The sequence below is a fragment of the Coregonus lavaretus genome (assembly GCF_964263955.1).
Source record: "Coregonus lavaretus genome assembly, chromosome: 16".
Taxonomy (NCBI): domain Eukaryota; kingdom Metazoa; phylum Chordata; class Actinopteri; order Salmoniformes; family Salmonidae; genus Coregonus; species Coregonus lavaretus.
In genome coordinates this window covers 22810236-22835038 of record NC_140003.1, presented here as the reverse complement: position 1 = coordinate 22835038, position 24803 = coordinate 22810236, and the positions used below count along the sequence as shown (strand labels likewise).

The window sequence follows — 24803 nt, the reverse complement described above, 5'->3', positions numbered from 1 at the left end:
AAACCATAATCGTTTTGCAGGCCAAACCGTTCAGACGCTACAGACAATTTTGTGAGAAAACGGATACAGTTGAAGTCGGAAGTTTACATGCACTTAGGTTGGAGTCATTTAAAACTCGTTTTTCAACCACTCCACAAATGTCTTGTTAACAAACTATAGTTTAGGCAAGTCTGTTAGGACATCTACTTTGTGCATGACACAAGTAATTTTTCCAACAATTTTTTACAGACAGATTATTTCACTTATAATTCACTGCATCACAATTCCAGTGGGTCAGAAGTTTACATACACTAAATTGACTGTGCCTTTAAACATCTTGAAAAATTCCACAAAATGATGCCATGGCTTTAGAAGCTTCTGATAGGCTAATTGACATAATTTGAGTTAATTGGAGGTGTACCTGTGGATGTATTTCAAAGGCCTACCTTCAAACAGTGCCTCTTTGCTTGACATCATCGGAAAATCAAAAGAAATCAGCCAAGACCTCAGAAAAAAATGTGTAGACCTCCACAAGTCTGGTTCATCCTTGGGAGCAATTTCCAAACACCTGAAGGTACCACATTCATCTGTACAAACAATAGTACGCAAGTATAAACACCATGGGACCACGCAGCCGTCATACCGCTCAGGAAGGAGAAGCGTTCTGTCTCCTAGAGATGAACATACTTTGGTACGAAAAGTGCAAATCAATCCCTGAACAACAGCAAAGGACCTTGTGAAGTTGCTGGAGGAAACAGGTACAAAATTATCTATATCCACAGTAAAACGAGTCCTATATCGACATAACCTGAAAGGCCGCTCAGCAAGGAAGAAGCCACTGCTCCAAAACCGCCATATAAAAGCCAGACTACGGTGTGCAACTGCACATGGGGACAAAGATTGTACTTTTTGGAGAAATGTCCTCTGGTCTGATGAAACAAATAGAACTGTTTGGCCATAATGACCATCGCTATGTTTGGAGGAAAAGGGGGGGCAGGCTTGCAAGCCGAAGAACACCATCCCAAGCGTGAAGCACGGGGGTGGCAGCATCATGCTGTGGGGGTGCTTTGCTGCAGGAGGGACTGGTGCACTTCATAAAATAGATGGCATCATGAGGAAGGAAAATTATGTGGATATATTGAAGCAACATCTCAAGACATCAGTCAGGAAGTTAAAGCTTGGTCGCAAATGGATCTTCCAAATGGACAATGACCCCAAACATACTTCCAAAGTTGTGGCAAAATGGCTTAAGGACAACAAAGTCAAGGTATCGGAGTGGCCATCACAAAGCCCTGACCTCAATCCTATAGATAATTTGTGGGCAGAACTGAAAAAGTGTGTGCGAGCAAGGAAGCCTACAAACCTGACTCAGTTACACCAGCTCTGTCAGGAGGAATGGGCCAGAATTCACCCAACTTATTGTGGGAAGCTTGTGGAAGGCTACCTGAAAAGTTTGACCCAAGTTAAACAATTTAAAGGCAATGCTACCAATTACTAATTGAGTGTATGTAAACTTCTGACCCACTGGGAATGTGATGAAAGAAATAAAAGCTGAAATAAATCATTCTCTCTACTATTATTCTGACATTTCACATTCTTAAAATAAAGTGGTGATCCTTACTGACCTAAGACAGGGAATTTTTACTAGCATTAAATGTCAGGAATTGTGAAAAACTGAGTTTAAATGTATTTGGCTAAGGTGTATGTAAACTTCCGACTTCAACTGTATCTCTAGCTTAAACTGACAGATCTTTATGGGGATTGTTTTATTATGCTAATTAGATTTCCGCCGCACATCGACCTTAGTGGGTTAAACAGCATCGTCATTACACAGGTGCAACTTGTGCTGGGGAAAACAAAAGGCCACTCTGAAATGTGCAGTTTTGGCACACAACACAATGCCACAGATGTCTCAAGTTTTGAGGGAGCGTGCAATTGGCAGAGCTGCTGCCAGAGAATTGAATGTTCATTTCTCAACCATAAGCCGCCTCCAGAGTTGTTTGAGAATTTGGCAGTCCGTTCAACCGGCATCACAACTGCAGACCACGTGTAATCAGGCCAGCCCAGGATCTCCACATCTGGCTTCTTCACCTGCGAGATCATCTGAGACCAGCCACATGGACAGCTGATGGAACTGTGGAATTGCTCAACCGAAGAGTTTTTGCACAAACTGTCAGAAACCGTCACAGGGAAGCTCATCTGCGTGCTCGTCGTCCTCACCAGGGTCTTGACCTGACTGCAGTTCGGTGTCGTAACCAACTTCAGTGGGCAAATGCTCACCTTCGATGGCCACTGGCACGCTGGAGAAGTGTGCTCTTCACGGATGAATCCCGCTTTCAACTGTACCGGGCAGATGGCAGACAGTGTGAATGATGCCGTGTGAGCGAGTGGTTTGCTGATGTTAACGTTGTGAACAAGAGTGCCCCATGGTGGTGGTGGGGTTATGGTATGGGCAGGCATAAGCTATGGACAACGAAAACAATTGCGTTTTATCGATGCCAATTTGAATGCACAGAGATGCCGTGACGAGATCCTGAGGCCCGTTGTTGTGCCATTCATCCACCACCATCACCTCATGTTTCAGCATGATAATGCTTGGCACCATGTCTCAAGGATCTGTACACAATTCCTGGAAGCTGAAAATGGCTCAGTTCTTCCATGGCCTGCATACTCACCAGACATGTCACCCATTGAGCAAGTTTGTGATGCTCTGGATCGACGTGTACGACAGCGTGTTCCAGTTCCCGCCAATATCCAGCAACTTCGTACAGTCATTGTAGAGGAGTGGGACAACATTCCACAGGCCACAATCAACAGCCTGATCAACTCTATGCGAAGGAGATGTGTAACGCTGCATGAGGCAAATGGTGGTCACACCAGATACTACAGTTTTTTTTATCCACACCCCTACTTTTTTTTTTAAGGTATCTGTATTCCCAGTCATGTGAAATCCATAGATTAGGGCCTAATTTATTTATTTCAATTGACTGATTGCCTTATATGAACTGTAAATCAGTGAAATCTTTGACGTTGTTGCATGTTGCGTTTATATTTTTGTTCAGTGTATAATAATCTTTAGGGGTGCAAAAATCTCCTTCTCTGAGCAATTGTATTAGTATAAAAGAATATAATTGTTCAATTTTTTGGAGCATACAATATAGCTCAGTATCTGAATTATCTATTTTATACAGTCTTTTTTGCTCATCTTTATCAAGGGTGACAATAATTTTAGACCAGGATGTTCAGAAGCTTCTGTTTTACTCTTTATGTGTAGAACACAATATGGATACACATGCATCTGTGAAAGACAATAACCATTTAAAGTCAACACTGAGCAGTAGGCCCCTATGCTGTGTTGCTGGGTCAGGACTTTACACAATGAGAGGCCACAGATTCTTTTGGGTTTTGGTCAGGTATAAAAGTAAGGGTTAAAACAGACAGGAATTCAGTGCAGTCACAGGACAGTCCTGAAGAACAAACATCATCATGATGGGCAAGGTAGGCAAATTAACATATTTTGCTCTCAGTTTCTTTGATCTATATTGCATACCTTATGTGACTATTTCACATCTACAACAATTTCATAATGTCAGAAATAGTTTCAGGGGTAAATGTAGTTCAAGTTCAATGTAGATGTAGTTCATTATCATAGCTCAGTAGTACATTATCAATTGTAGCTCCTCTGCTCTTTATGACAGTATTACTGACAAAACATTTGTCATCCCCAGATCATCTTCTACGAGGACAGGAACTTCCAGGGTCGTTCCTATGAGACCAGCTCCGACTGCCCTGAGCTGACCTCCTACCTGAGCAGGTGCCACTCCTGCAGGGTGGAGAGCGGCAACTTCATGGTGTACGATCGCCCTAACTTCATGGGAAACCAGTACTTCATGAGGAGGGGAGAGTACTCCGATTACATGAGCATGATGGGAATGAGGGAGTGCATCAGGTCCTGCCGCATGATCCCCATGGTAGGTTGACAATTTATATATCTAGTCTTTTGAAAATAATGTTTTAATGGTAGTGTTCTCCTACAACATGAGGTTGTTGATTACTTCACTGATCAATTAAGTAACCCTATACTGTACTTTCCTCCTAACAGCACCGTGGAAACTACAGGATGCGGATCTACGAGAGGGAGAACTTCGGAGGTCAGATGCACGAGATGATGGACGACTGTGACTCCATCCAGGAGCGTTACCGTATGTCTGACTGCCAGTCCTGCAACGTGATGGACGGTCACTGGCTGATGTACGAGCAGCCCCACTACAGAGGCAGGCAGATGTACATGAGGCCCGGAGAGTACAGGAGCTTCAGAGAGATGGGCATGGGAATGGGAGGCATGAGCGGTGGCATGAGGTTCATGAGCATGAGGCGTATCATGGACAACATGTCTATGTAAATGCTCCAATGTTGTATGAATAATGTATTTCTGATTTGTCTCTGTGGGACGATTCATGGAAGGTTAAAAAATAAAACTCTGAGTTTGAGTGATTTGTTATGAGTGACAGTATATTTATTTTAATTTAAATGCCACATAAAATGTTCAAACATCAGAGCCATCTACTACAAACTAATACAAAATATATTGTTATACAAAAAAGCAATATAATGCATAAAAAGAATAAGAAATGAATACAATTGAGCATTTTTTAGATTTTTAAAAGGAACATGTTTCTTAAATACATGTTCAAGTATCTGAGATGGTTGCTTAACCTACATTTACAGCAAAAATGTAGGTGAATAGTATTCACTTCGACAGAGTTACACCTACAGTATAACAATTGTTTCATAATTCTTACATAGATTCATATTAAAAGCTAGCTAGTTTCATCACCATACGATATTTACTTACATTGCCTTTACCAAAATAGTTGGATGGTCAAGTACTATAGGAAGGCACAAGGACTACGTTAACATAAACAGAAAGTATGCATACATACTTGCAAGTAGGCTCTATTCAAAATGTAGTGCTGTCAAAGTTAATGTGTTAATGAATGCAAATAATTAGAAGTTTAATGTATCCTAAAAAGTTTAACACAATTAACCATGTTTCCTTATTTTGATCAGATCATCAGTCACATATCCCCACCACACAAGTACATGGATTAGACAGCTCTGAGAAACTATGTAATGGAACATTTAACTTTATTGAAAGTGCAGTCGTTTCATATATATGACCATGTTCTTACTGAAATAACCAACAACAACTAAATCGTGGCATGATGGCCATTCTAGAAGTGATGATGTCCATTCTAGAAGTGTTGATTCTAGAAGGGATGATGTCATCAGAACTGTTGAGCAGGTAGAGTACACAATCTTGTTATTTTTAGTCATAATCATTTTCATGTATTTTTTTATGTCAGTTAAAAGACCCAGCGGTTAGACCAGCCGGGGTGGAATTGGGAGGGGACACATGGGAGTGGGAGTTCCAAAAAGTGAACCTTTCTGTTATTGTTTGTTACTGGCTGATGAGAAGCTGTCAAACAATCTCACTGTAAAAATATAAGCCTTTTCAACTTTAAAAGATTCGTTTCCAGACTTACATAACATGTTAAATTGTATGAACTTGTATATTATAATGTTACAAATATTTTGTTACCTTTTTTTCCAACTCAACTTGATTTCCTGATTTGACAACTTTAGACAACCTTTTAAGTAAGCAGGCTATTATATACCTGTAATTTCAAGTTACCCTGTTGCCTTAATTTTATATATGTCAATTCAGGAAATTAAGTTAGAAAAGCTATTTAAATTGCTAATGCAGAAATTAGCTAAAATTGGCAATGACCAAGCGGTGATGTAGCTTCAACTTGTAGTCTCCTGTCCCAAAATACACCATTAATATACCATTAATCCTCAATTCAGATAATAAATTCAATATTCCAACTAAATCGAGTGCATGACGCTTTGCTACTTATCAATTATTTAGAGACGACTTTGCACATGAAAAACACAACAGAAATGATGTACATTAGCAATCATCTTTATTTTTGAGGTTCCTGAATGTTGTATGTTCTCCTGAAGAAATGGCTGCGATGAGCTGAGTGGTTTTTGTATGTATACTAAACAAAAATATAAACGCTGAAATAAAAGAACCCAGAAATGTTCCATCCGCACAAAAAGCGTATTTCTCTCAAATTTCTGCACACATTTGTTTACATCCCTGTTAGTGAACATTTCTCCTTTGCCAAGATAATCCATCCACCTGACAGGTGTGGCATATCAAGAAGCTGATTAAACAGCATGATCATTACACAGGTGTACCCTGTGCTGAGGACGATAAAAGGCCACTCTAAAATGTGCAGTTCTGTCACACAACATAATGCCACAGATGTTTCATGTTTTGAGGGAGCATGCAATTGGCATGCTGACTGCAGGAATGTCCACCAGAGCTGTTGCCAGAGATTTTAATGTTCATTTATCTACCATAAGCCGCCTCCAATGTTATTTTAGAGAATTTGGCAGTATGTCCAACCGGCCTCACAACCACAGACCACGTGTATAGCGTTGTGTGGGCGAGCTGTTTGCTGATGTTAACGTTGTGAACAGAGTGCCCCATGGTGGCGGTGGGTTATGATATGGGCAGGCATAAGCTTTTGACAATGAACACAATTGCATTTTATCGATGGCAATTTCAATGCACAGAGATACTTTTACATATATAGTGTATGTGGACACCCCTTCAAATTAGTGGATTCGGCTATTTCAGCAACACCGTTGCTGACAGGTGTATAAAATCAAGCACACAGCCATGCAATCTCCACAGACAAACATTGGCAGTAGAATGGCCTTACTGAAATCGTATGTCCTCGGTTGCAACACTCACTACTGAGTTCCAAACTGCCTCTGGAAGCAACGTCAGCACAAGCCTAAGATCACCATGCACAATGCCAAGCGTCGGCTGGAGTGGTGTAAAGTTCGCCGCATTGGACTCTGGAGCAGTGGAAATCCGTTCTCTGGAGTGATGAATCATGCTTCACCATCTGGCAGTTCGATGGACGAATCTGAGTTTGGCGGATGCCAGGAGAACGCTACCTGCCCCAATGCATAGTGCCAACTGTAGAGTTTGGTGGAGGAGGAATAATGGTCTGGGGCTGTTTTTCATGGTTTGGGCTAGGCCCCTCAGTTCCAATGAATGGAAATCTTAACACTACAGCATACAATGATATTCTAGACGATTCTGTGCTTCCACTTTGTGGCAACAGTTTGGGGAAGGCCCTTTCCTGTTTCAACATGACAATGCCCCCGTGCACAAAGTGAGGTCCATACAGAAATGGTTTGTTTAGATCCGTGTGTAAGAACTTGACTGGCCTGCACAGAGCCCTGACACAGAGCCCATCAAACACCTTTGGGATGAATTGGAACGCCGACTGCGAGCCAGGCCTAATCACCCAACATTAGTGCCCGACCTCACTAATGCTCTTGTCACTGAATGGAAGCAAGTCCCCGCAGCAATCTTCCAACATCTGGTGGAAAGCCTTCCCAGAAGAGTGGAAGGCTGTTATAGCAACAAAGGGAGACCAACTCCATATTAATGCCCATGATTTTGGAATGAGATGTTTGACGAGCAGGTGTCCACATACTTTTGGTTATGTAGTGCACCTTGTAAATGAAATCCCGACACCCATTGTCGTGCCATTCATCAGCCGCCATCACCTCATGTTTCAGCATGATAATGCGCAGCCCCCATGCTTCTGTGGCCTGCGTACTCACCCATTGAGCATGTTTGGGATGCACTGGATCGACGTGTATGACAGCGTGTTCCAGTTCCCGCCAATATCCAGCAACTTCGCACAGCCATTGAAGAGGAGTGGGACAACATACCACAGGCCACAATCAACAGCCTGATCAACTCTATGCGAAGGAGATGTGTCGTACTGTATGAGGCAAATGGTGGTCACACCAGATACTTACTGGTTTTCTGACCCATGACCCTACTATTTATTTTAGGTATCTGTGACCAACAGATGCATATCTGTATTCCCAGTCATGTGAAATCCATAGATTAGGGCCTAATTAATTTATTTCAATTGACTGATTTCCTTATATGAACTGTAACTCAGTAAAATCTTTGAAATTGTTGCATGTAGCACTTTTTTTTCTTCAGTATAGTTCAGAAGTAAGAACTTGAAAAGTAATTGAAAATTGACATTGCTGCAAGCCAGTGACAAGGAATTTCAAAGTCAAGGAGCAGGTGTGACTCAAGATGATACAGTATATTAACCCATAGAACATGAGCATATTCATTGAAGACATTCAGTACCAAAAAATTAATCTGTAAAAGAAAAATACAAAAATAAGTGTTGTGTTTCAACTTAAAACGATTGGTTTATCCCACTGACTTAAAATGTAAAGTTGCATGTCCTTGTATATTACAAATACTGTATTGCCTAATAACTCAACTTGAGTTGACAACATAACATTCGATGGCTTTGGGGCAACTTATATTTTAGAGTTACCCTGCTGCCTTAAAATCAAGTTGTGTTAACAAAACTATCAGTCAATTAAGTTTTTGTTGAAACTAGCACCACTATATAGCCTCCCTTATGAATAGGTAGTTACTAATATGTGAATTCTTAATGAAATTAGAAATGTTTACAGTATAATTTGCTATCAAATACCAGTAATAATACCAGCTGAAACAAGACTTATTAATATAATGTGCTACCAATACCATACTTTTTCATATTTCTCTTTCTTTTTAACCTAGAAATGTTCCATATGTGTTTTGCCTTTCTTACACATTCAGTAACTACCTTTAGGTAGCACCTCTGCTCCAGTTGCTCTATTATTTCTGGGATTTAGCTTTACTGAAGTAAAGCTGAATAGAATAATTACTCAAAATAACCCCTCTATATAAATATATAATTACCTGATACCCACAATTCTGTTTATGCCTTTCTGTATTACCAGGAAATGGTCTAGAATGGTCTAGAATTTTAATTCACCCTAAACATTCAATATCAACGTAATCAACCAATTAAAACATATATTTTTTTAAAGACAACTTTAGACCTACAGGTAAAGAATGTGCCAAAATGCAGTTGCTTTGGGGACTTTGAACATTCTCGTGAACTGAAAATTCCATTCACAAAAGTCTCCTGGGGAACCATGCCTGTTGAAATGTTACGAAAGCACCTCAACACTCTATAGATCGCTATACCATGTTGCTGGGTCAGGAGTTTCAACAATGGGGGCCATGGTTTATTTGAGTTGGTCAGGTATAAAAGTAAGGGGTTAAAACAGACAGGGCATCAGTGCAGCAGCAGTGTTCACAGTGTTTTGAGGAACAAATACACCACCAACCACCACCATGGGCAAAGTTAGAAATATTACATATATTGATATTGGCAGTGTATTCATATTATTTTATTATTTATATTATTTTATATTATTATTAATTATATTCTTCTAAGTACTGTTCTTAACATTAGCTATCTTTTTATTTTCAGATCATCTTCTACGAGGACAGAAATTTCCAGGGCCGCTCTTATGAGTGCATGAGCGACTGCTCTGACATGTCCTCCTACATGAGCAGGTGCCACTCCTGCAGGGTGGAGAATGGCTGCTTCATGGTGTACGAACGCCCCAACTTCATGGGAAACCAGTTCTTCTTGAGGAGGGGAGAGTATTCTGACTACCAGCGCATGATGGGAATGAGCGATGGTATCAGGTCCTGCCGCATGATCCCCATGGTAAGTGCAAATACATTCATCTGAAATTTTACAGAAACATTACTACTTACTCTGAATAAAATATTTAATTTCCTGCAATCAAATGACTAAATCACCCTCTAGTGGCCTCATGGATGGAGTGATATTAATATTTTTCATAATTTCACAATTCATATATATATATTTTTTAATGTTTGTCAAACGGTTTTGTTATATTTCAGTCTTCTGTGATGTATATAAAGTGTAATATTGGGATGCAAACTGTCATTCATTTCAACTCTATATCTGACACGGTACAGGTGTCAACTTTTTTAAAGACCATAACCATGTGTATGAGGTGCAGATTTGTTTCAGACTACCTAGAAACACTGATTTAGCCCCTGATTTAGCACACTGTAGTAAAAGGTTGATGATTGTGTGTTCCTCCTAACAGCACCGTGGAAACTTCAGGATGAGGATCTATGAGAGGGAGAACTTCGGAGGTCAGATGCACGAGATGATGGACGACTGTGACTCCATCCAGGAGCGTTACCACATGTCTGACTGCCAGTCCTGCAACGTGATGGACGGCCACTGGCTGATGTTCGAGCATCCCCACTTCAGAGGCAGGATGATGTACATGAGGCCTGGAGAGTGCAGGGGCTTCAGAGAGATGGGCATGAGTGGCATGAGGTTCATGAGCATGAGGCGTATCATGGATTCTTGTAATTAAATGCACCAATATCAAATTACTGTCAATAAATATTTGACTTACTAAAAACTGATATTTGTGTGATTTATTCAAAATAACCTGTACATTTCTGGCTGAAACTCATTATTTTTTGCATTCACAGAGAGGAAGTTTAATTAACATGTATTATAATGAGACAGTTGAGTGTGGTAATTATTTCCAAAACAAAATTGCCACATTATCTGGACAATAAACTTTTTCTATTCCAAAGGTCAAAGGTCTGGAAAGAGAAAGAAGACACAATTATTCTCAGTCTCTATGATCCTCTTCTCCATGTTGCTCGCCCAACTTTCTTGCTGTGCTAGTTGTCCCCCATGTAGATTTGCTCAAAAGGTGTCCGGTGGATTGAAAGCTTTCTCTACAAAAGTAGGATGCATACAGTGCCTTGCAAAAGTATTCATCCTATTTTGTTGCATTACAACCTGTAATTTAAATGGATTTTTATTTGGATTTCATGTAATGGACATACACAAAATGATGTAAATTGGTGAAGTAAAATTTAAAAAATAACTGGTTTAAAAAAATTAGACAAAATAAATAACGGAAAAGTGGTGCGTGCATATGTATTCAACCCCTTTGCTATGAAGCCCCTAAATAAGATCTGGTGCAACCAATTACCTTCAGAAGTCACATAATTAGTTAAATAAATTCCACCTGTGTGCAATCTAAGTGTCACATGATCTGTCACATGATCTCAGTATATATACACCTGTTCTGAAAGGCCCCAGAGTCTGCAACACCACTAAGCAAGGGGCACCACCAAGCAAGCAGCACCATGAAGACCAAGGAGCTCTCCAAACAGGTCAAGGACAAAGTTGTGGAAAAGTACAGATCAGGGTTGGGTTATAAAAAAATATCAGAAACTTTGAACATCCCACGGAGCACCATTAAATTCATTATAAAAAATTGAAAGAATATGGTAGCACAACAGACCTGCCAAGAGAGGGCCGCCAACCAAAACTCACGGACCAGGCAAGGAGGCCATTAATCAGATAGGCAACAAAGAGATCAAAGATAACCCTGAAGGAGCTGCAAAGCTCTACAAAGGAGATTGGAGTATCTGTCCAGAGGACCACTTTAAGCAGTACACTCCACAGAGCTGGGCTTTACGGAAGAGTGGCCTGAAAAAAGCCATTGCTTAAAGAAAAAAATAAGCAAACACGTTTGGTGTTCGCCAAAAGGCATGTGAGAGACTCCCCAAACATATGGAAGAAGGTACTCTGGTCAGATGAGACTAAAATTGAGCTTTTTGGCCATCAAGGAAAACGATATGTCTGGCGCAAACCCAACACCTCTCATCACCCCAAGAACACCATCCCCACAGTGAAGCATGGTGGTGGCAGCATCATGCTGTGGGGATGTTTTTAATCGACAGGGACTGGGAAACTGATCAGAATTGAAGGAAAGATGGATGGCGCTAAATACAGGGAAATGCTTGAGGGAAACCTGTTTCAGTTTTCCAGAGATTTGAGACTGGGACGGAGGTTCACCTTCCAGCAGGACAATGACCCTAAGCATACTGCTAAAGCAACACTCGAGTGGTTTAAGGGGAAACATTTAAATGTCTTGGAATGGCCTAGTCAAAGCCCAGACCTCAATCCAATTGAGAATCTGTGGTATGACTTAAAGATTGCTGTACACCAGCGGAACCCATCCAACTTGAAGGAGCTGGAGCAGTTTTGCCTTGAAGAATGGGCAGAAATCCCAGTGGCTAGATGTGCCAAGCTTATAGAGACATACCCCAAGAGACTTGCAGCTGTAATTGCTGAAAAAGGTGGCTCTACAAAGTATTGACTTGAATAGTTATGCATGCTCAGATTTTCAGTTTTTTTGTCTTATTTCTTGTTTGTTTCACAATAAACAATATTTTGCATCTTCAAAGTGGTAGGCATGTTGTGTAAATCAAATGATACAAACCCCCAAAAAATCCATTTTAATTCCAGGTTGTAAGGATAGATTACAGGATAGATGTGGCCAAAATGATTTAACGTCTAAAGTAAGGCACTCAAGTCAAGTTTGACTGTTACTACAAGCCAAAATATTTTTTTACTGTGTTTAATCAGATTTTCACATTGATTCATTATCAATAATACCTTGTTGTACCGCTGATTTAAAACACCTGTTTATCTTATAAATTTGGTATATCATTTTAACATCACTGTTTTTGACAAAAAAACATATTTTACCTTTATTTAAGCAGAGACCAAAGTATATTTTGTAAGGGAGCCCTGCATCACAAGAGCAGCAAGCAATTACACATTAAGAAGTTAGAGACACAAATACTTCAATCAAGGCGGGACCACAGGCAACACAAATACAAAAAAACACAATTATAAAAAACAAGCACATTCCTCTGTGAAGAGGTCCTCCACCAACACTCTGAACACTCTGAACTGCCTGAAAGGCACCAGTGCGTCCAACTGTAGGGTATTTTGAAGATTGTTCCACGTGTGCGGTACATAGAAACTAAAAGCCGTTTGACCTAAATCTGTAGTAAATGTATGTAAAATATCAAATTGCATTTTGATTTGGTGCATTTGATGACTCAATGGCAAGCACAAACAAAAGGAGTGATGGTTTTGGTAAATGTCTAAATCAAATCCAAGTTGTTTCTGATTAGCAAGGACTTCATAAAGTCTTTGTGCCTGGTGCTTCAAAAATCATTTATAAGAAAATGTCATACTATATAACGTTTGATTTAACAGGTCAGTATGTGCTTAATGCAAATACACAATAATGATTATGTCATAACAAAAACCAAAGGCCTGAATAAAACAATCTACAGCAGGGTTTCCAAGAACTACAAAATACGGTATGATACAGTATTATTTCTGCTTAATCCTAACTTGAGAAATGTGCATTTAACTCAGACTTTCACAAACATTTTTTTTTGTTTTGCATCATAGCTTGAGGTATGGAAGCAGATTTCAGGAAAGCATTCTTCCCAAGGAAATGATGGTTAGTGGTCATGTGTGGCTCAGTTGGTAAGAGCATGACGATAGGAACATCAGGGTCGTGGGTTTAATTGCTGTTGGGGCCACCAATATGAAAATGTATGCACTCACTGATGTAAGTTGCTTTGGATAAAAGCATCTGCTAAATAGCATATTTTATGTTTGAATTAATATGGACACGGCAGTGTTCCTGTAACTAAATCGAAAATATGTATTGGAGAGGAGCATCGTGTAGTGGAGAACGGCAGGGAAAAATTTGGGGAAATCCAGCTACTATAAATTAGACCTCTAATTAAGAGAAAATTAGACAGTGTACTGTAGGGGACGTTATAGGTCTCCTTTGATGGTCTAATTTTTTACATTTAGCATTTTAGTCATTTAGCAGACGCTCTTATCCAAAGCGACTTACAGTTAGTGTGTCAAGGGGTGCTGAAGGTGGGTGTGGTGCATGAATCAAGCGCAGGACGCAGAAGCTCAGTCCAAAAGACTTTAGTGCAATATTCACGTAGAAAATAAGCACAATAAGCCCGAAGGCGAAATAACGGCGCACACAGGCGTCAAACAAACGGCGCACTAACATGTGCGAAAAACCTCTCCAAAACACTGGAGGGAAGTACGTAGCTCCAACACAAAACAGAAGAGCAATCACATACAAAGACAAACACACACAACGAGAACTAAATAGGACACTAACGAGGACTAACAAGACACAGGTGTACAACATCAAGACAAAACCAAACGAACATGAAACATAGATCGGTGGCAGCTAGTACTCCGGGGACGACGACCGCCGAAGCCTGCCCGAACCAGGAGGAGGAGCAGCCTCGGCCGAAACCGTGACAGTACCCCCCCCTTGACGCGCGGCTCCAGCCGTGCGCCGACCCCGGCCTCGGGGACGACCAGGAGGACGCGGAGCAGGGCGCGCGGGATGGTCCCGGTGGAACTCCGACAGGAGAGATGGGTCTAGGATGTCCCTCCGCGGCACCCAGCACCGCTCCTCCGGGCCGTACCCCTCCCACTCCACGAGATACTGGAGACCCCCCATCCGGCGTCTTGAGTCCAAGATGGACCGAACGGTGTACGCCGGAGCCCCCTCGATGTCCAGTGGGGGCGGAGGAGTCTCCCCTATCTCATTGTCCTGGAGTGGACCAGCTACCACCGGCCTGAGAAGAGACACATGGAACGAGGGGTTAATATTCTTATACTCAACAGGTAGATGTAACCTATAACACACCTCGTTCAATCTTCTCAGGACTTTAAAGGGCCCCACAAACCGCCGACCCAGCTTCCGGCAGGGCAGGCGGAGGGGTAGGTTTCTGGTAGAGAGCCAGACTCGATCTCCGGGTGCGTACACCGGCCCCTCACTGCGGTGGAGATCGGCGCTCGCCTTGTGACGAAGGACGGCCCGCTGCAGGTGGACGTGGGCAGCGTTCCACGTCTCTTCCGAGCGCCTCATCCAATCATCCACCGCAGGGGCCTCGATCTGGCTCTGCTGCCAAGGTGCCAGAACCGGCTGGTAACCTAACACACATTGGAAGGGGGTTAGGTTGGTAGAGGAGTGGCGGAGAGAGTTCTGGGCCATCTCGGCCCAGGGAATGTACCGTGCCCACTCCTCCGGCCGGCCTGGCAATACGACCTCAGAAACCTACCCACATCCTGGTTGACACGTTCTACCTGCCCGTTACTCTCCGGGTGGTACCCTGAGGTAAGGCTAACCGAGACCCCCAAACGCTCTCCAAACACGGGAGGTAAACTGGGGGCCTCGATCAGACACTATATCCTCGGGTACCCCGTAATGCCGGAAGACGTGGGTAAATAGGGCCTCAGTGGTCTGTAGGGCAGTAGGAAGACCCGACATAGGGAGAAGACGACAGGCCTTAGAGAACCGGTCCACAACGACCAGGATGGTGGTATTCCCCTGAGAGAGGGGAAGGTCACAAAATCCACCGAGAGGTGGGACCATGGTCGTTGTGGAACGGGCAGGGGTTGTAACTTACCCCTGGGCAGATGTCGGGGCGCCTTACACTGGGCGCACACCGAGCAGGAGGAGACATAAACCCTCACATCCCTAGCCAAAGTGGGCCACCAGTATTTAGTGCTAAGGCAATGCACTGTCCGGCCAATACCCGGATGTCCAGAGGAGGGTGACGTGTGAGCCCAGTAAATGAGTCGATCCCGAATCTCGAGCGGAACGTACTTCCGACCCTCAGGACACTGTGGAGGGCTGGGGTCGGTACGCAACGCTCGCTCGATTTCGGCATCGACCTCCCACACCACCGGTGCCACAAGGCAAGACTCCGGTAGTATGGGAGTAGGCTCAACGGACCTCTCCTCCGTGTCATACCGCCGGGACAGCGCATCTGCCTTACCATTCTGGGACCCAGGGATGTACGTGATTTTAAATACGAACCTGGTGAGAAACATACTCCATCGAGCCTGGCGAGGGTTCAGTCTCCTCGCTGCCCGGATGTACTCCAGGTTCCGATGGTCAGTCAAAATGAGGAAAGGGTGTTGAGCCCCCTCAAGCCAATGCCTCCACACCTTAAGGGCTTGAACTACAGCTAACAGCTCCCTGTCCCCAACGTTATAGTTACGCTCTGCCGGGCTGAGCTTTTTTGAGTAAAAAGCACAGGGGCGGAGTTTAGGTGGCATGCCGGACCGTTGAGAGAGAACGGCCCCTATACCAGCCTCAGACGCGTCTACCTCAACCTGAAAGGGTAATGCGGGATCCGGATGCGCCAGCACCGGAGCCGACGTAAACAGGTCCTTCAGTCTCCTAAAAGCCCTGTCCGCATCAGCTGACCACTGCAGGCGCACCGGACCCCCTTTCAGAAGGGACGTGATGGGAGCTGCCACCTGTCCAAAACCCCGGATAAACCTCCGGTAGTAATTCGCAAAGCCCAAGAACTGCTGCACCTCTTTTACAGTGGTTGGAGTTTGCCAATTACGCACAGCGGACACACGATCCACCTCCATTCTCACCCCTGACGCGGACAACCGATAACCCAAAAAGGAGACCGACTCCTGGAAGAACAGACATTTCTCTGCCTTGACATATAGGTCATGCTCCAACAGCCTCCTCAATACACGACGCACCAGGGTTATATGCTCGGCTCGGGTAGACGAGTACACCAGAATGTCATCAATGTACACGACCACCCCTTGTCCCTGCATATCCCGGAAAATGTCATCTACGAAGGATTGGAAGACTGATGGAGCATTCATCAACCCATATGGTATGACGAGATATTCGAAATGACCTGACGTGGTACTAAACGCTGTCTTCCATTCGTCGCCCTCCCTAATGCGCACCAAGTTATACGCGCTCCTGAGATCCAATTTTGTGAAAAACCGCGCTCCATGCAATGACTCCGTCATGGTCGCAATCAGAGGGAGTGGATAACTGTATTTCACAGTAATCTGATTGAGACCACGGTAATCGATGCACGGGCGCAACCATCCACAAAAAAGAAGCTTGAGGAGGCGGGAGAAGTGGAGGGCCGTATGTATCCCTGTCTCAAAGATTCGGCTATGTAAGTTTCCATAGCTTTTCTCTCCTCTTGAGACAAAGGATACACGTGGCTCCGTGGGAGCGCTGCTCCTGCCTGGAGATCAATCGCACAATCCCCCTGTCTATGAGGAGGCAACTGCGTCGCCCTAGCTTTACTAAACACGAGAGCTAAATCCCCATATTCAGGCGGAATGTGCAGTGCGGGCACTTGGTTTGGACTTTCCACAGAAGTCGCCCCTACGCAAACACCCAGACATCGCCCCTCACACTGAGCAGACCACCCATTGAGAGCCCTCTGTTGCCACGAAATAGCATGGTTATGGGTGCTTAACCAGGGAATTCCCAGCACCACTGGGTACGCAGGAGAGTCGATCAGATACAGCTGTATAGTCTCTTCACGACCCCCCTGCGCACGGGTGGTGCTGTGATCTCCCTAATCAACCCCGACCCCAACGGGCGGCTATCTAAGGCATGAACGGGAAAAGGTTTGTCAACAGGTAGGAGAGGGATCCCTAAATCTAAACAAAACTTCCGATCAACAAAATTCCCAGCTGCGCCTGAATCTACTAGCGCCTTATGCTGGGAATGAGGTGCAACCTGTGGAAAACACACAGGTATACAAAAGTGCGCAACAGAAAGCTCTGGGTAAGTGGGACGTCTACTCACCTGGGAGGCCCCCCCAGTGCGTGGCCTGTTGTCTTCTCCCCCGGAGAACCCTCCCCAGCACCTGGCCGCAGTGTGCCCTCCACGACCGCACTTGGTGCAGGAGACAGGCCCCCTCGGGCTCCTCCTCCTCCTTTCTCTAGCGCCGGCACCCCCGAGCTCCATAGGGCTCGGCTCGGAGGTGCCGGAGGGCGGAATGGACGGACCCCCCTCGGGACGTCCACGGGTGGACATATCGACCAACTGGTCAAAGGTGAGATGGGTATCCCTGCAGGCCAACTCACGTTGAACGTCCTCCCGTAGGCTACATCGAAAATGGTCGATGAGGGCCCGTTCATTCCACCCTGCGTCCGCCGCTAGAGTCCGGAACTCTAGAGCAAACGCCTGTGCGCTCCTCCTCCCCTGTCTCAGGTGGACTAGACGCTCCCCCGCCGCTTTGCCCTCAGGTGGATGGTCGAACACGGCCTTGAAGCGGCGGGAGAACTCGGCGTAGGAGATGGTGTTGGCGTCCATCTTCCTCCACTCGGCGTTAGCCCACTCCAACGCCTTGCCCGTGAGACAGGAGATGAGGGCGGAAACGCTCTCGTGTCCCGAGGGCACCGGGTGTACAGTGGCCAGGTAGAGCTCCACCTGCAAGAGGAACCCCTGACACCCGGCAGCTGTTCCGTCATACGCCCTCGGGAGCGAGAGCCGAATCCCCCTGGGTTCCGGACCTGGGACTGGTGGACCGGCCGATGGGGTTGGCAGGGTAGGTGGAGGTGTGGGTACCCCGCTGGCCTCCCATCGGTGCAGGGTGTTGATGACGTCCTGTAGAGCGGTCCCCAGTTGTCGTATCTGGTCATCTTGGCCGCGAACATGCTCCTCGAGCGACTCAGGCGTAACTGCAGATCCTGCTGATTCCATTTTGGTGTGTGTGATTCTGTCAAGGGGTGCTGAAGGTGGGTGTGGTGCATGAATCAAGCGCAGGACGCAGAAGCTCAGTCCAAAAGACTTTAGTGCAATATTCACGTAGAAAATAAGCACAATAAGCCCGAAGGCGAAATAACGGCGCACACAGGCGTCAAACAAACGGCGCACTAACATGTGCGAAAAACCTCTCCAAAACACTGGAGGGAAGTACGTAGCTCCAACACAAAACAGAAGAGCAATCACACACAAAGACAAACACACACAACGAGAACTAAATAGGACACTAACGAGGACTAACAAGACACAGGTGTACAACATCAAGACAAAACCAAACGAACATGAAACATAGATCGGTGGCAGCTAGTACTCCGGGGACGACGACCGCCGAAGCCTGCCCGAACCAGGAGGAGGAGCAGCCTCGGCCGAAACCGTGACATAGTGAGTGCATACATTTTTCATACTGGCCCCCCGTGGGAATATATAATTATTATTAATGTTCTGGTAATTTAATTTATCATTAAGAGTAACTATTTATAGACTTTATATACGCTACCATTCAAAAGTTTGGGGTCACTTAGAAGTGTCCTTGTTTTCGAAAGAAAAGCAATTTTTTTGTCCATTAAAATAACATCAAATTGATCAGAAATACAGTGTAGACATTTTTTATGTTGTAAATGGCTATTGTAGCTGGAAACGGCTGATTTTTATTGGAATATCTACATAGGCGTACAGAGGTCCATTATCAGCAACCATCAGTCCTGTGTTCCAATGGCACGTTGTGTTTGCTAATCCAAGTTTATCATTTTAAAAGGCTAATTGATCATTAGAAAACCCTTTTGCAATTATGTTAGCACAGCTGAAAACCGTTGTGCTGATTAAAGAAGCAATAAAATTGGCCTTCTTGAGACTAGTTGAGTATCTGGAGCATCAGCAATTGTGGGTTCGAATACAGGCTCAAAATGGCCAGAAACAAATTAACTTTGTTCTGAAACTCGTCAGTCTATTCTTGTTCTGAGAAATGAAGGCTATTCTATGCGAGAAATTGCCAAGGAACTGAAGATCTCGTACAACGCTGTGTACTACAGTCTTGTCCCATCGCTGCAACTCCCGTACGGACTCGGGAGAGGCGAAGGTCGAGAGAAATGCGTACTCCGAAACACGACCCTGCCACGCCGCACTGCTTCTTGACACTGCTCGCTTAACCCGGAAGCCAGCCGCACCAATGTGTCGGAGGAAACACCGTACAGCTGGCGACCGAAGTCAGCGTGTATGCGCCCGGCCCACCACATGGAGTTGCTAGAGCACGATGGGACAAAGACATCCCAGCCGGCCAAACCCTCCCCTAACCCAGACGACGCTGGACAATTCTGCACCGCCTCATGGGTCTCCCGGTCGCGGCCGGCTGCGACACAGCCCGGGATCGAACCCAGATCTGCGATGCGATGCATTGCCTTAGACCGCTGCGCCACTCGGGATAATATTTTCTTAACTATTAAGATAATATAATTTCTTGGCATTTATTGTATGTACCAAATGACTTAAAACTATACACAGTCACCAACCGACCCATGAAACCAAAATTCAAGCTGTTTTGAAAGACTTATGGATTATGTCACGGCTATGGCATAAAAACAAACTAAAGCAAAATAACACTTTCACTGAAAATGTTTCACTAAATACCTAGAGTGTTTTGAAATATGTAAAACAGACCATTGTATACTACTTCCAAAAGCTTAGTTGTATTGACTTCTCAATGGAAAAGCCCATTCTAAAGTCTTCGTGGGATCGAGTCACATGGAAATGTAGCGAAAGCACTTCAGCACTCTATAGGCCTCTATACTGTTGCTGGGTCAGGGGTTTACACAATGGGGCCCACAGATTCTTTGGGTTTGGTCAGGTATAAAAGTAAGGGTTAACACAGACAGGACATCAGTGTAGCAACAGCACAGCTCAAAGAAACAACTGCAACCATGATGGGCAAGGTAAGCACAGTGTTTTAGCCTACAGTTTTAAGTTTAATGATTGAATAATGGCTGGTTTAGTCGATTACAATCGCAATATCTTTCAATATATTTCTCTGGTAATAATATTTACAAATGTTTTATTTTGTATTTTCAGATCATCTTCTACGAGGACAGGAACTTCCAGGGTCGTTCCTATGAGACCAGCCAGGACTGCCCTGACATGTCCTCCTACCTGAGCAGGTGCCACTCTTGCAGGGTTGAGAGTGGCTGCTTCATGGTCTACGATCGCCCCAACTTCATGGGAAACCAGTACTTCATGAAGAGGGGAGAGTACTCCGACTACCAGCGTATGATGGGAATGAATGACTGCATCAGGTCCAGCCGCATGATCCCCATGGTAGGTTGAAAATATTTCATCTTTAAAATAGAATAATCTTGTCATTGAAAATAAAACTCTCATATTACACAAGTTTATATGTAATTTATCTGATCAATGAAACCTGTTATTTCCTTCTAACAGCACCGTGGAAACTTCAGGATGAGGATCTACGAGAGGGAGAACTTCGGAGGTCAGATGCACGAGATTATGGATGACTGTGACTCCATTATGGATCGTTACCGTATGTCCGACTGCCAGTCCTGCAACGTGATGGACGGTCACTGGCTGATGTACGAGCAGCCCCACTTCAGAGGCAGGCAGATGTACATGAGGCCTGGAGAGTACAGGAGCTTCAGAGAGATGGGCATGGGAATGGGAGGCATGAGCGGTGGCATGAGGTTCATGAGCATGAGGCGTATCATGGACAACATGACTATGTAATTTCCTCAAATATTTATGAAAATTGTATATTAAATTTATTTCCAACTTTTAAAACTGCTACATTGTCTTGTTTTGTGATTATTTTACTGAGCGCACTCCATGTTTAAGGATTTCACTATTTCAATACTTACATTTCAAAGTTTTTGTGTAGATATGATTGTGTACAATAGATATATAGTATGCTCGATGTAAAGTAACATCCAGTGATATCTCAGATCTAAATACACATGTATTACTGTGCACTTTTATTGGAGGAATGCCAACACTAGTGTACATTGTTAAGCAAATTGTTTTCACAACTCATTTATTTACTGTTGTATGTTATAATAATTATTGTATTGTTGTATTGTATAATAATCAGCCATATAGGCAACAACACAATATATATATTTGTAAACTATAGACGTAAGAAGTGAAGAATAATAAGATGGCGCCGACAGAGATGGTCGACATCTTACGTGTTCCAACCCCACTTTGCTATTTTGTGACTTCTTTTGTGTTTATCCTTACTTTTTTGTACAGAAAGCTCAGACCATTATCACCCATGACTGCCAAGTAATTTTGAACTACAACTCGACCTTGACATAAACCTCGATTTCGGCTCCTACTTCAACTCCGACTCAGCTGTTCCCTTGTTTACACCAGACCCTACGGCATTGTTCGGGCTATCCAAGCACTGCAAGAGAAGACGAGAGAGGAGGGCTGGAGTCCTTGTTAGAAGCAGAAAAAATCGTCCGGCACTCCCCTCCGTTTTAGGCAAATGTCCAGTCACTTGAGGACAAGATGGATGTGCTCCGTTCGATAGTTTCCTTCCAACGGGACGTGAAAAGCAGTAATATGATATGCTTTTCAGAAACTTGACTGACGGGCGATATGTACATAAAACTCAGGCAAAACCAAAGGGGGAGGGGTGTGCCTCTTTGTAAACAACAACTGGTGCGCTGCTTCAAGTGTGAAGTAAGTCTAGAGCTTTTGCTCACCTGAACTAGAATACCTCATGGTAAGTTGCAGACCTTTTTATCTACCAACAGAGTTTCCATCTGTACTCATCACTGCTGTCTGTAAAAAAAAACTCTTCCCCGCGTGAAATAGTTCCCAATCATTCTGATTGTGTTCTGATTGTGACATCACGTTGTAAAATGTCTCACAGCACGCGCGTCTCTTTGTGTGGATGGCTGAGCTCATGCGGATGCTTCTCTCTCACACCATCCCTTGACCTCGAAAAACTGTTCTGTGGGCATGTGCATTTGCTACATCTGCCAATCTGGACTCGCTCGTCAAAGTGCTGAGGGTTTGATGTGAGGAGATTGTTTGCCATTGCAAAGATTTGGCTCTACTTTTTCGAAAGACAATGCATATATTTGTTCAAGACTGCTATCTCAAAACAAAACCTGTGAACATCTGCTGAAAGAAACTATCTACAAGGTAAGTGCTAACTTTCTATCTTTCTCAGTCACAACTAATCACAAGCTAACATTACTTCTCCTTTGCTAGCTAGCCAATTCAATCCGTATCACGGAAATTCAGCGTTACAGTGTAACACAATCACACCAAGCAGCTGAAATGACAGCAAACTGTGTGCATTTTCATTTGTTTTACCTTTGTTTCTATTGCCAATTCTTTGGATATAGCCATTATAATAATGATCCTGATAAATGAATTTGCCTGGATCAGAGAAGCTGTCAGTCTCGTCACGTTCATATACATGGCACGATGGAGATGACAAACAAAAAAACAGCAACATGTTGCATAGTTCAGGTAGGCTTATATTAACCCCCGCTGTACCAAGCCAAATGCTAGGCTAGTAGCATGGATAATAAATATTGTCTAGACACTTTTTTCCAGGGGAGAAGAAGTTTACAAATTGACTGGCTGGCCTGTGGGATAGTGGATGCACATTGATAAATCTAATGGAACTGTTAACAGGCATTACCCGTGGAATGCAGGGATTGTGGTGCTATAACTCACTGCTATCAACCAATCAGCATCCAGGATCCAAACAACCCGTTATATACTGTGCATATTGCTGTTATTATGAATTAAGATGAAGAGTGTTTGCCTTTGTTATATCTAATGTACTATGTGTTCTCTGGTAACCGGCTGGTAACCAGTATGCCCTAACCATGACTGACCTCATTTATTTGCGAAGGTATTTAATCCTTATAAACTCTAAACCCAAACAGGATGTTCAGACAAACAATAAGGTCCTTCTTCTTCAGTGTGTGGGAGCTGATCCTGAGATTACATCCTTTGGGTGCATGTCCACTTAATGATATATGCGACACGTTGAAGACTCATTTCCATGTCATTGGAAATGGCTGGTGCATAAGGTCTCATGAGATAAAACAAGCTCCGACTGGGAAATACGTTTTGAACGGTCATCCAACTCAGAATTCCAAGTCAGGAACTCTGCCCTTTTTCTAGAGCTCCGACCTGAAGATCACTGATGTCATGATTCAACCTTGTTTTTTTCAGAGTTCCCAGTTGTCTTGAAAGTACCATAAATCCAGAGAATGCCAGACTTTGATGACAATGTTTGATGACAAAATTTGCCACGAAGGACCGCCACGCCACCTTCCTGTTCAAGTAAGCACAGCACAACAAGGTGAGTCCAAAAATGCCTTGTATGCTGCTGCATAAATGATGTGATATTTCAGGTAGATATGTATACTGTAGCTAAGAAAGTAATACGGTATTAAGTGTATGTTGTGTAGTAAGCTTTTAGTAGCCCATGTGCCTCACCCTAATAATTTGGTCCCTTTTCCCCTCATAAGTTAGCCTACTGTTCTGACTTGGTGGTGCACATTTAGCCTATAGCCTGTTTTAGAGACATGTCATCATCGAATTTTGTAAGAGAATTCATTGTCTGCTTATATGCCCCCTTTATTATTACTACGGTTCTGACTTGGTGTACAGGGAGAATACTGTAAGAAGAATTCTGTCGCTGTACATTTAAAAAGTGCTGAACAAATAGTTATATTGACTACGTCCGTCCTAGCTCGCTCATTTATGTCTTAATCGAAATTACGGATTGTCTCTTATCCGCTCTTCGTCCCCTTATGCCATAGTTTGTACATCTCAATTGTCAGTAGAAACCACATTTGTTTAAGCAAGTCAGCCATATCAGTGATGTTTTTTTTTAAGGCAGTAAATGAGGCTAAATTAACAGTTTTGCTGCCGGACAAGGCTCCGCTGATAGCCAGGTGTAGCAGTGGTAAGGTGTTGGGACTCTGCTGTTGGGACAGCTTTATGTAGGTCCTAACAGTTTGTGGGCACCGTTTGTCACCATTATAGTGCAATTAATATATTGTTTAGTGTTGTGTTGTGTAGTGTAGTGGCTTTGCTGGCATGCATAAAAAAAATGTGGGGGAGTTTGCCCCACCAAGATTTACATGCTAAAATCGCCACTGTGCGTGTGCCACAGTGAATTTTCTTCACAATAGACAAACATATGTTCATTCTGTTCAGAACAACCCAGGGTATGGTGCCATGTCATCTTGTAACTGTACATCAAACATAGAGATCATAAATGGTGACTGTGTTTGACATTAGTTTTATGATATTGGACTCATGGGTGTTTGGCTTGCTTGTATGAC

The 24803-nt window shown here is 43.7% G+C and overlaps 2 protein-coding genes across 2 annotated transcripts; both read left to right on the top strand.

Moving 5' to 3' along the window:
• Positions 1–3465: 3465 nt before the first annotated feature.
• On the top strand, positions 3466–4381 carry LOC311144111 (gamma-crystallin M3-like; the record flags this gene model as incomplete). Its single annotated transcript, XM_084180084.1, has 3 exons — positions 3466–3477; positions 3708–3950; positions 4082–4381. 3 exons carry the CDS (start codon positions 3466–3468, stop codon positions 4379–4381), a joined length of 555 nt encoding a protein of 184 aa, XP_084036210.1.
• Positions 4382–9554: 5173 nt separating this feature from the next.
• Positions 9555–21207, top strand: LOC311144105 (gamma-crystallin M3-like; the record flags this gene model as incomplete). Its single annotated transcript, XM_084180078.1, has 3 exons — positions 9555–9677; positions 20542–20784; positions 20908–21207. The coding sequence occupies 3 exons, from the start codon at positions 9555–9557 to the stop codon at positions 21205–21207; spliced, it is 666 nt and encodes a 221-aa protein (XP_084036204.1).
• Positions 21208–24803: the final 3596 nt, after the last annotated feature.